The 12,982-nt window shown below is 40.0% G+C and overlaps 1 protein-coding gene across 6 annotated transcripts in view; it reads left to right on the forward strand.

The window, feature by feature from the left end:
- The window catches only part of LOC139143996 (CMP-N-acetylneuraminate-beta-galactosamide-alpha-2,3-sialyltransferase 1-like), a 52,646-nt gene continuing 39,664 nt past the window's right edge, over positions 1 to 12,982 (forward strand). Inside the window, exons 1-3 of one of the 6 annotated variants that reach the window (XM_070714628.1) lie at positions 4,895 to 5,006; positions 5,872 to 6,015; positions 7,372 to 7,504. In XM_070714628.1, the coding sequence (XP_070570729.1) occupies positions 7,395 to 7,504 (110 nt within the window). In that variant the 5' untranslated portion in view covers positions 4,895 to 5,006; positions 5,872 to 6,015; positions 7,372 to 7,394. Of the gene's footprint in view, positions 346 to 4,894; positions 5,007 to 5,799; positions 6,046 to 7,371; positions 7,505 to 12,982 lie in introns of those variants that run through there. The other 5 variants (XM_070714626.1, XM_070714627.1, XM_070714629.1 and 2 more) reach the window with 5 other exon arrangements.

Consider the following 12,982-nt stretch of genomic DNA (forward strand, 5'->3'; position numbering starts at 1 on the left):
ATTCTTTGTTTGCTCGAGTCAAATTTTGACTAGACAACCCTCATACGTTATTGTGCTCTGCGGATCGACCCGTTCCTCGTACGCCATATGTCTCGGAATATTATCGCCTGTGTTTCAGCAACCGCACGAATTTCACTGAAATGCTTCTGACTTCGTTGGATTATCCTCATTACTTACATCAAAAATTATTTTGGGTGATCGTATGCAGTATATAGCGATAAGAATACCCAGTAGGTAGCTCCTTGGCGAAACAATTTGGATAGCGAGTTTTGAACGGCGGAACCAGTCACACCTGTGCACAGAGCGTGGAAGGTGTTCACTACTGTCCCGAAATTGGATGTACTGGTAAATATATTTCCGTAATTTCTTTAGTTAAACCACTTTCTTGTTATAGTCGAGAATTCGCGAGATAAAATATTTGTAGCTGGGTCAGATGTGCCTATATGTGCGTGATAGAACATTGTTCTGATGCCAAGTTTGAACAAAGTCAACTCCCGGACCAGCTGAGTGATTGACAAGAGCGTGAAAAAAATCAAATAAAATGGCGGCCAGGTGTTTGTTCGCGAGACAGTGTCATAATGCATTAGTATTCTCAGCATATTGTATTTGTAATTCACTCAGTTAAAACTTTAAGGCATCCGGAAATACTTTGGTATGAACCATCCACTCACCCACCCAGCCAAACAAACAAACAAACAAACAAACAAACAAAGAATTTTAAAGAAACAAACAAAGACTCACTCTTTATGTTGAGACCACGCAAGACGATAACCAGGTCAACACCATTGCTGTAGTCCTATCGAAAATATATTTCAAAAATACAATGATCACTTCTATTTTGTGTGAATACTACTGTGCACTTCATGGTCAAGTGCATTTGAATGTATGTCCCATTAGCTTTAACACACTGCCTAAGGTTGTACTCTCAGTCCAGAGTCGTTAAATCTGTCAATCAATTATTCACAGAGCTATGCCATGCATAGCGGCGATAAGAAAATACCGTTATCAGTCGAGTTTAACGTCATCTTTTGTCATTGACGGTCTAAAGGTGGACGGGGCGTCAGGCTGCAAACGGATCTAAGCATCCTGTAGGGCCAGTCGTTAGAAAAGCGGCTTGAGTATATGGAGTGGAAAAGAATTGTTTTCCTGCAACATCCGGGTCGACCGTGTCACGAGAAATGCCATTATCATTGCCGTATTCCGAATACCAGTTGGCGTCCTTGAAATAATCACCTTAAAGTTCCACCAGGGCTGTGTATATAAAAGTTTTTTCCCAAGATTTGATTTCCTTCTAATATTTGTCTATTTTTATTGAGTAGCCCGGACTACCTTTTGATCAATCGGAATCCGTATGTTCGCACTTCTGTCCCTGTGTTCAGAGTTATTGGGACGTGCATTGAACAAGTAACCTTTTGGGACGACGATTGCTTGTGAATACATATGCAAGTCGATTTGTCTCGCGCATTGACGCTTGGTGGCCATTTTTATAGACCTTTTTTCACGTTTCGGCCCATCACTTCGGTTGTTCAGAATTGATTTCGTTCAAACTCGGTACACCGACAGTGTTGTGCGACGTGTATGCTAAACGATGTGTTATAAGAAGCAGAAATGTCCGTAAATTGGACATTTCAGACCAATCTGTCAATTGCTTGAGTTAGTGCTCAAGCTTGCCTGGACTGATTTTATTCAAACCTTCTTGAAGTATCATAGCATAAATTTGAGTGCCAGTCAATTCGTGTAATGACACCCTTCATACCAACGATATCAAATATAACCTCAGTCAGTCGACCCACCACTATGACTTTGTTACAATGATAATTTTTATTTATGGCATGTCAGTGGTCGCTATTTGTTTCAACTCGTTCAAAAACACATTGATTTATTTATTTATATTCGAGACACAGTCAATACGACCACCAGATGGGCCTTCTCTTGTGAAATATTTCGTTATGTTGCATCGAACTTCTCAAGGATTCAAGTAAGGTTTTTAATCCGAAATGTGTTCGACAAACAAGTTGAATTCCCAAAATGTCAAGCAATATTCCTCTTATCAATATCAACAGATCAAGCTTCAAAGAAGATCTCTGTTCTTGTTGAAGGATGCAATTGATTGATTTTTCTAAAATTTATGTGCCCTTTCTACATCCAGGTATAAGCCGTATAAATTCATATGAGGATACGATGAACCGGCAAATAATAAATTCTACAATGTTTGCGATGCTTGGTCGAAGGTTTACCGTATAATAGAGCCCCCCTAAAACAATTCAGAACTGGTGTTTTTATTAACGGCAACGTGCTACCGCAATCATGCACCCTTTAACAAGTACGAATGTAAATTTGTGACCACAGCTGTGTTATGAACCCAAATGTATCTTTGGAGATCTATTATATGAATGCAGAAGTTACTGTAACATAAAGGAAACACAAAGCTTTAGGAAAGAAAAAGAAGCCATAAAACCATACAAGAATGAAGCAGAAGCGATACAGAGATAACCGAATGCTCAATGTCGCAAACAGTATGTCCGAAACTTCATGCGAAAGAGGAAGTACTTTAGGGCCAAGGGAACAGATATTTGTAATCTCAAATTTCTATAGTTCTTTTCTTATCTATACCACTTGTGGAGAGCCCTTTTTCGAAAATCAGAAATTATATTTTACCCCCATAAAGTTAACTCAGGGATGGCGGCCATTTTGACTTTAAAAAATCGCAAAATTGTGTTTGTATATTAAAGGTAACGTAGAACAGCAACGCACCCAGAAATACTATGCTTTGCCCACCATCGTTCAGCTGAAAACCCAATACTACATTTCGGAGGGTCGAAATGCTTGGTCGAACGCAGACCATACACTAGACTCCAAGGAATGACGCTTATTAGACCGGACTCGCATATTAAAGGCAAAGTGGTACGGCGGCGCACTCATTCTTCAGCGGTATTAATTGTGAGTTAATGATCAAATGTATGTCATGAATGCGATATTTCATTTGGAGAACTTGAAGTACTTTAAACTTTACTCCATGGAGTAGGGTCGAAAAATACACCTTTCATAAATTATATTTACATAATATTAAAGGTAATTATGCAGAGCGGCAGCGCGTAAAACTCTCAACGGATACAACTGTCAGTTTGTGACCGTACCAATGTTGTAATGGCAAATAAAATGTGGTTTATTTACTAATTCAGGATTGACTGCTCTCTGAACGAATCATTAGTTTTACAAAAGCGTAATGAGAAATACACCCTTGATAATAATTAATAGGAAGCAAAAACGCAATTTCAATACTGCAATAGTTTGTTTAGCATCTGTATAGCCATCTAAACGCTGCTGTACATGTTCAGTTGTCGGTGTTAGGCTCACTGGGCCTGGCGGTGACAGTGTGACACTCAGCGTGTCCTGAAAGTCTCTTGCGTTCAGCCAGCATCGAGACTACACGCTGATTTACAACTAGTCGATTTCTCCTTTATAGTATGTATGTACACCTGTCCGGCCTTGTGTATTTAAACATCTGTTGTCTACCCAAGCGCGTTGCTGTAGATGCAGTAAATTCTAGAGCAGTGTAGAGTTTGCCAACAGACGACAGTTGTGTATTCCCAGCGTATGTGGTTGTTTTAATAATTGGCTCGTAACCTATATTGGCAGTAATTAGTTTATCACGACACAGGTATGTGTCAACGATGCAACTAAAACATGAGCCATCTAAAAATAACCCATTTAAGTGGATCATTGCTGTCTGATCCTACGCTGAATGCTGTAATAGTTAACAACGCTTCAGAACTGGAAAGCGATTTTATCAGTCTGTTTGACAGCCGGCTTGATATTTGTTTTAATTTACAGTTGAATATTTGTTTCGGAGTATAGCGAACTAATAAACTTTTGGACAACCGTTGGTTCTTTCCTCTGAATTTCTGGGACGATTTTTGAAAGCTATTAAAATTGTTTGTGTTGATAAGGTCTGTCTAGTTGAAAGCACCATTGCTGATGCAGTTATTTCCAACAATATCAGCATCGGTTGGAATGAGGCCGCAAGCATTGATACCAATTCTCTCTCTCTATATTTGCTGCTAATATGGAGTAGGTGTGTAGATTTATGTAGTTGCAGTTTGCATTCAAGAACGTAATCTAAATCTGGAACGAACACAAACACATAAACAAGCACATGCGCCTAACCAAACCAAACGGTATACCAGAATACGAGGTTTAGACTTTATGTTCTTTGGCTGCATGGCCTCTAAAAATAAGGATTCTCACAGATTTTGTCTATTTAATCTGATTTTTATTTAGAATGAGGGAGATCACCTTCCACTTACAAACTGAGAGTGGTTTTTTTCCTCTTTTGGGTTTTTAAAAAATGTAAGTTCGCTTTTTACGTGTTTCTCACAAATATAAACGACACACGATATCATTGACATGGAGAAACTTCAGGGCTTTCATAGCAGATACCACGCGTAAGACCTAAAGCGTAATACGCGTCAATGGTGCCAGACCTGCACTGAACTCTATTCAGACATCGTGAACCCGAACGAAAAGTCGGGGTCGGATGTTCTTTGTGTCATCTATATTAAACACAATGAGAATTCTGAAAAGAACGAGCATTTGAACAGAGGCACGCTGACAGTAAAGACCAGAGTCGGGACAAAGCTCTCTACCGATCAATCAGCAATCCAAACCCCTCGAAAAAAAAAGAGTAAAATCACTAAAGAAAGCGCGAGTAACAGGCCAGACCGAACTCTTTTGATCGTTGTTGGAATCTTATCGTCAAAATACAACCAGTCCTGGCTAAACCAGTGAATAAATACATATTAATAACCTCAGCCAAATTCCGATGCTTTTTTATTTCCGACTGAAAAAAGTAAAACTTGTAAAGGGAACGGCGGAAAGCCTCTGGGTCAAAGTTGTCGTTACCGGACTTCCATATTTGACCTAAGTGCAGATCTTGTCTCTTTTCACATCGGGTTCGAATTCGTCTTACGCTCTGAGGTGCCTTACCGGGCTGTGTTATTATACAGGTGGGTTTTTAAGGTCGGTTTGCAGATTTGCAAGTCCTTAATATGTATGTTGTATCCTATTTATGCCCTGCTTTTGGCTGGTCGAACTTTTGAAGCTCATAAAAGTCCTAACTTGGGCGTTTGATGACATGGCCTCAAGTCGCCTTTGTTCGACTGAGATAAACACTGACCGTCTCGTCGCACAGTCACGACGCGACGACTGTTGGACACATCCGTCCAGAAGCACCTCTTCTAAAAATCGCGGTAGATTCCGTACTTCGCAATTAAAACTTGATGAGTTGACTCGCCAGAATATTGAACGAAGTTTCGACGATTTGAATTGTATACTAGTCGTGAGGACAGGACTGCGGCTTCGCCTTTCCGTTCATTCTGTCTTCCATTTTCAACTGCTGTATATTGAGACTGTGTGCGAAGAAATTGTAAAAAAGCTGTTAATTTTACAAAACCAACTGCGGTCCAGAAAGCTTGACCCACTAGCTATCGATATCTGTCTGTCTTTGGGCCCCATGAAGTTCTCGGCGATGTCGGAAACGTACAGTCACGCCACAAGACAGTGAAAATTCCTAGAATTTCAGTCCGTGCCATTTGTGTCACGGACTATACCAGTCTAATTATTGATCATTGCCTGACGAATATAATCGATTATTTGATTTGTCATTGTACTGGTTGATCAAACATTAAAGATCAATGTCGCAGTTTTATATAGTTGTATACTCCATTGTTACGACTTTAAAACACCGGTGTTCTGTTTAATCTGACCATTGAACCGGCTATGATAATTTCAAGGACACGTGTCTTTCCTTAACAGTTCTCAAAGCATGGCCAAGCCGCCGCGGCCTTGTTAATTGCAATTCTATTTACACAGGACGTATACTATTTACATCACTGGAAAACTTCCCTTGAAAGGTTAATTACAACACAGAGTACATGGCGTGTAGAAAATATTGCGACCACGGTCCTAGCCTCGGAAACGAGACGCTGTTTGACAAATAGATTGTCTTTGGCAGAGGTAAACGAAAAAACTACAACCAGGCTACAGGTGAGATCTTGAACAACTCACAAACAACCTGGGGTGTTAAAACTATGGTCAATTCTAACAAATGCAATCTCACAGATATCTTACACTCTCAGAATGAAGTCATTGATTGCTTGACAAATATCGGTCTGTATCTTGCATACAATATTATAATTATGAAAAATTGTACATAAGTGATTTTCTTGATAATCACTACCCAGAAATACGAATTGTAAACTTTTCTGATATGATTTATCCAGATATTTCTTGTGCTATTATAGAATTCGTTAATCGTCAACACACAAGAATTCATATCAAAATTGGGACGATGCATTTATAATAGCTACTTTTAGGGTCAATATTGATTCTACAATAAAGAAAGGTGTTCGTCTGTGTACTGCCTGAACTTTTCTGCACTATAGCCTAGCGGCCGCGTAGGTACAGAGTGGGTATTGCAGCAAACAAGTAACTGACATGTGTGCCCCGCCCTAATTTTGAAATTTACAACTAAAACTTTTCGTAAATTCCTTCTATGCATTTTCACTTTTGATTTGCTTCATAGCAACTATGAGGGTAATGCAAGTCGGCGTGCCACTATCATTTCCTCACAACTATTCCGACCTACCCTTCTTTTTGTTTATGGGAATAATGTTTACACAACTACATGTACAGTAAATTTGACTCAAAAACACACAATGCTCATATACATGACATTTGGGTGCTGTATATTGAAATTTACTGCCTGAATATGTTACAAAGACCATGAAAATACTTGTTTTAATTCTGTAAGAGCGTGATCTCAACTTCTAGACATTTCATGAATGTTTACCCTATTCAGCACAGTGTCACTTAAAAGGACAAACCGACAATCAAAACGAAGGATTCAAAATGGCTCCTGAATATTCGGAACATTCATCATAGCCTGACCCTTGTATTCACAACGTCCCCGGGCGTAGGTGTTACAGTAAAGTGATTCAAAGTTTAGAGCAGTGATCCATACAACTTGTTGACAAGTCGTGACGAATAGTGATCACTGTTGTGACTCATCTGCCGAGCATTCCGCCTATAGTAGATGCACGGTTATTGTAATTTCATGAACTCCACAACGGATAATCTTTGCAGGGGCCTCTTAAAATATCTGAAGGGCTTTTCAATGATAATCGGAAGCAAAAGGCATCTTTGTTCACATCGAACGAAAGCTTTGGATATATGACAGTTGTGAGCGAGTTAAGGACAATACCTGTACATATACACCTTATTAAATGCCGAGCGTTTGAGGTGAATCGAAAAGCCAACTTTATTAACGCTAAGGCATTTTCAAAGTAAACAACTCGTTTTACTTTTTTACAGCTATCATCTGAAGGTGAACTGGGATGAAAATTCGAGAGTATTTCTGCTTTATACTTGGATTCTCTGCAGCCTCGATTACCTACTTGACACTTCAAGTCTATGACACCAACAAAATACAGAAAACCTTCCTGTCGTAAGTTATGTACTTCATTTCATCTTTTCAGTGAGATTTAAATCAAGAAAATTTGCTCAAATATTTCAATTCGCATTGAAGGGTACCTTACCCAAGACAGTAGTTTAATGATTACAAGAGATAAATGAGGCTGCTCTAATTATAAAATTTATGTTTCACCTTTTCATCGTATTTTTTCGGAATAGAGGTCCACACCATTATATCTACAACACCGGGGACAGATTGTAGGACTCTCAAACTTCCACAATTCTTTTCTGATCTGCCACGTGTGAGGGCTTATTTTAAAGCTCTTGGTGTAAGAAAAGTTTTCACTGTCTTAGTTTTTCGAAAATCCAAAATTTATTTTTCCCTATAGAGTTAACACAGGGATGGCGGCCATTTTAACTTTCAAATATGGGGAAATTTTAGGTAATTTGTCTCTCTAGTACCTAATTTTGCATGGTGACCCCTGATTTTTATTCTTGCTTTGGTAAAATAATGGTCTAAAGTTTCATTGAGGAAAGTTTGAGCAAAAGTTTCAGTCTTACACTTTCGAGGTGCATATTACCTTTAAAGAGAGGTAATCTTGTCCCTTTAAGAGTCATGCTAACAAGCAAAGTGAAATACTATACAGGTCACTGGTTCTCACACTTACAGGTAACATTACTGTAATAACATGCAATTCTTGGCGGGAAACGTTGTTTTCTGTTTGTGATCGAATTGGAGTGACGTCAACGAAAGTGTAGATGGCATCCTACTCAATGAACACCAGTCTCACCCAAACTAGAGTTAACACACCTTTTTTATTTCAAACATTGGTAAATCTTAGCTGTGAATTGCTTTGAAGCATTGGCATTAGACGAACTAGACATATTGTCTAAATCGAGGTGTTGCCAACACTGTCAGGTGCAATTAACAGCTAAGCGGTAACATGAGTCGATCATAAAAGATCAGCTCTGCAAAAGTTGAAACATTGTTTAGCAGGAGGTCAGACGTAGTCAAAACAACACCACACAGCTTGCCCAGGACGTGTACGTATGCTGTCAGGTTCAGAACGCCTTTCGCATTTTCAATTTTTGGAACTTAAAAACATACACACATGCATCCTCAATAAATAAGCAGGTGTTTTTTCAACACACAAACTTTAATGCGAGAAAACTGTAAAGAAATACAACTCGGAGTGTTGGTATATATAGCGTCGCTTTACAGTGGAACTCCATGTAACTCTACCACCAGCCCGTGTAGTTGTAAGCTGCAAGAATTTCCCTGGCATTGGAACACTTTACGTAATAGCATGTTTTTGAGAAATATTAGATTTGCACAGTTGAATTTACGTGGCCAACACTGAAAGCATCCTATAAACAAATTCGTAAGTCCATAAGAAATCTCAGTCACAAGCGGAAGATTCCAACATGCTTATAATATCCATAACATTCTGCAGCACCGATAGTGGATAGTGCATGGTAAACAGCAAATTCGGTGTTCCGTCGCAGCGTGTCTCTGTATTGATACATTTTCAGCCGGATTTTCAAGTCGTTAAACAGATATTCAACGGGGTTTATGTCTGGAGAATACACCGGAGCGAAAACGTACTCTACTCCCATGTTATCCAGAAACACGGCGAGTGCACGGCCTCCATCATGGTGGTGAATGGGACAATTATCCACTACGATGATGTCACCCGGACGAATTGCAGGCTCACCGTCTGGTGCTGCTGCGTTTGATGCTTCTCCAAAGAACTGCAAGAAAGTATCGGTATTTGATGGCCCTTGAATAACGTTAGCGTAGCAGATTCCGTTGATACCAACAAGCATATTAAGTGTCTTGTTCGGGGACTTAGCGTAACGTTGCAGTTCTATGCAAGTTTCCCTTTCGGCGAATGGCCGTATGATCGATTCCCTACTGCTGGCATCTGTATGCCCGTTTCATCCATAAACTTGACATTAAATGGGTCACACTGTGTCAAAAAGTCCAAGTATGCCTGTGTATAAGCCATGTTGTGCTCAGTAAATCTCTCAACGGCTAGTTTACACATTTTTTTACGTGTCCATTCTTTATCGCCGATCTTGTACTTCACATAGCGACACAGACGTGAGGTAGAAATCCTAACATTCGCATTCAGGAATAGTCGCTCCTGTATTTCAGCCAGAGTGATGGAGGGTCTCTCCCTTTTCAACATTTCAATGTATAATACATCTTGATCGGTCAGCTTCTGTGCTATCCCACCAGAATGACGTCTCGGTGTAGGGTTGATGTTGCCCTCCTTCACAAACTGTTTCCATATTTTCATCACGGTCATTCTTGTGACTTTTGTTTGTTGCGCAACTTCTGTAACTTTACCTCTGGGGACTTCTCCAGTTATGGCGTTTGCTCCGGCTTCCTGCAACGATTTTAAAACCATATTTCTATAGTCTATACTGAGTGGGATTCCTGAAATGTACCTTCTCCCTCGATTCGAGACCAGCTCCATCATTACTTGGAAGTCCGCTTCGCAGTCTATGCTTAGAACACGTGTAGCGCTGCGGCGCTGCCAGAGACACTTGTTTGAATTGCAGAAGTTGACAGGTTTGAAGGTGATCACACTTTAAAATGAGGTAATGGGCCTCTGTCGTCCGGCCGCATACACACCATCGGTGAAGAGGAAGATCAGCTATTTAAAAATTGATAGTTAAAGTACAACTTTCCGTGTTGAAAGAAATTATTGAAACAGAATGAATTTTTTTTTTATATCTGGTATTCGTATTCTGAATAGCTGTTCTCTTAGCATCCCTCCCAAAATAAATAATGGTATGGTCTATTTATGCAAATAGTCTAGCGCGGGACATTCTCAAAATACAGCCACACTATACACCGGATCCTGTCGATGCCAGTAATCATGGCATTTTCTAAAGCATTGGGAGTAGAGCAAGACGAAATTGAAATCATCGTCCATTATTCTTATTATGGCGAGGAGAGATGTACACCCCTTGATGTAAATGCCATGGACCTTGTAAAAATGGGATGCGAAGGATTCGCTGAACTTTTGAGAAACAGAATATCGTATGTTGGCCGCATGGAGAGTATTCGGTTATCAAAGCAACGGTCTCTGGATCGACGCAACCGATTCTTCCTTTTCAAGGATCTTAAAAGTTGCTCGCAAATCTCAGTCATCTGATATTGCCACCATTCATTTCCGCGTTGTGGACGGTGCGTCTCCATTCAACAAGAAAACGCAAAATCTGGGAAAAGATGAATGCCAAACAACGCGCCGTGGTTTATTTCCGCAGAAGCAACATTCGTCCTCTGCTCCACCGTTACAGGTGAATCGTCAACATCAAGACCCGACATTGTCTGAATCGGATGAATGTTTTACGTATCGGTCGCCAATGGAAATAGACATCGACATGAAAAAGACTGAACTGAATACGAAGCAAATTGAATATGGAGAGTACAGAGAGATCTATGATAGCTTAAAACGAAAATACGAGCCTGCTATTCATGTTGATAAACGCAAGAAACGCTGTCTGAACTGCCAGCTACGTGGTACAGGACACAATAAAAACAACTGTCCAGGTGTAGCATGTGAATCGGCGGTACAGTACGGAGAAATTGATAACCATAAGGCTGAACAGAGTGAAATTAATTCGGTGTATCAGGAAATGGAGAAAATACAAAAGGAGATGAAGCGAATCGAGATGGAGCTTGACGTGAAAATGAAAGCCTACGAAAGAGTAAATAATAGTTTTCACAAGAGGATAGAGCCATATTTAGTGCGTTCCAACCCTGCAAAGTATATGGTCGACCGCTCAGGACGGCGTCTCTACAATCTGCAATTGCAGACTGACATAGGCATCCTGAATAAACACTACAAGGGCAGACTTCCAACCGACTTGAATATAGCCATGAAAACTTTCAAAAGCATCATTGACAACGAAACTCGCCGTCTCACAGAAGGTATTGATTTTCAACGAGGTGAAAAGAAGAAAAGTCCAGTTGAGATACTGATTGACAAAAACCCCACGAAGTACCGATTGCAGCTGCCTTCAGTGCGTACTTCAACCTTGCCTTCTACACCGTCTCCGGTTTCTCCACAGAATAACAACGTAAATGAGGGTGCTACAGAAATGAAAATACCCGGAAATGGTGATCAAAACTACGTGCATGGCAGTATGTCAACCCCTACAACTCCAGTTTTTCAGTATTACCCACAACCATACGTGTACCCATACTACCCGTACCAGTTTGCTTGGAGTTCACCAACCACTTCTGCTCATACTCCCTCGATGTACGCCACAAAGATGTCATCAGCTGCAAGTACGCACCAATCTGCCGGGTCAGCTCCACCATTGCCACTGGAACCACCCCCAGATCAGCAATATCCTCCTCCTCCCCCACCCTTGACAGATGATGAAGAAGCGTAAACTTGAAGGCAGGCTGTCGCTTTTCTTGAACATTGTTGGTTTGATAAACATTTTCCTATTAAACAGCTCTTGTTTCACGTACGAAATGTTGAACTGTCAACAGTGGGATACTTTTCGAACGCGATAAATGCATCTTTTGCTCTCAACCTGTGCATCGTTTTCCACAAAATTGCACAAGGCTAAACTTTATGAAGACGTTTTGGTGTTTAAATTTTTTTGTTCAGGCCTAAGAAATTAAGACATCGTTACTAACGAGTTGTATCTTTTTCATAAAGCCCTTTAGCATTAAAGTTTGTTGTGTTGAAGTGAAATACCAATAATTTTATTTATTAGCGTTTGCAGTGTATGGATTGCGTGCCGGTTAAAACTTGCGATGCTGTAATGTACTTGTAATTTGTCGAAGTGTTATAAAGTGACTGCGTTCAAGGCAGATGTGATGTGTGTGGAATTGGGTGGTGTTGTTTTGACTACGTCTGACCTCCTGCTAAACAATGTTTCAACTTTTGCAGAGTTGATTTTTTTATGATCGACTCATGTTACCGCTTAGCTGTTAATTGCACCTGACAGTGTTGGCAACACCTCGATTTAGACAATATGTCTAGTTCGTCTAATGCCAATGCTTCAAAGCAATTCACAGTAGATAGGTAATTTGTTTCTCTTGTACCAAAATTTGCACGGTACCCCCCCCCCCCATTTATTTATTTGACGTGTCAACAGGTCCAAAGGCCCAATAACAGACTCATGGGTAAGATCTGAAGAGTTGCACAATAGCTGTCGATGTGACTTTTGATAGCGGTAACATATCAAAGGTTCAGGGATATGCTAATGATCAGCTATGGTCATTTACATATATAAATATTATATATAAAACTGAATACACTGTATTTTATCGAACTTCACGAGTACATAGGCCGGTCTGATTGTGATTAAAGTTTGATGCAGGGAACACACTGATTATGAACTCACATGCATAGATAACGAGTTATTGAGATCAGCCACATGTCGAAAGTGATTATTGCATTTGCATATTTTATATTGTGTAATTTGCTCACATATCAAATCTCTGACGACATTTAATTTGATTCTATCGGACTTCATG

This window comes from Ptychodera flava, chromosome 11 (genome assembly GCF_041260155.1).
Source record: "Ptychodera flava strain L36383 chromosome 11, AS_Pfla_20210202, whole genome shotgun sequence".
Lineage (NCBI taxonomy): Eukaryota > Metazoa > Hemichordata > Enteropneusta > Ptychoderidae > Ptychodera > Ptychodera flava.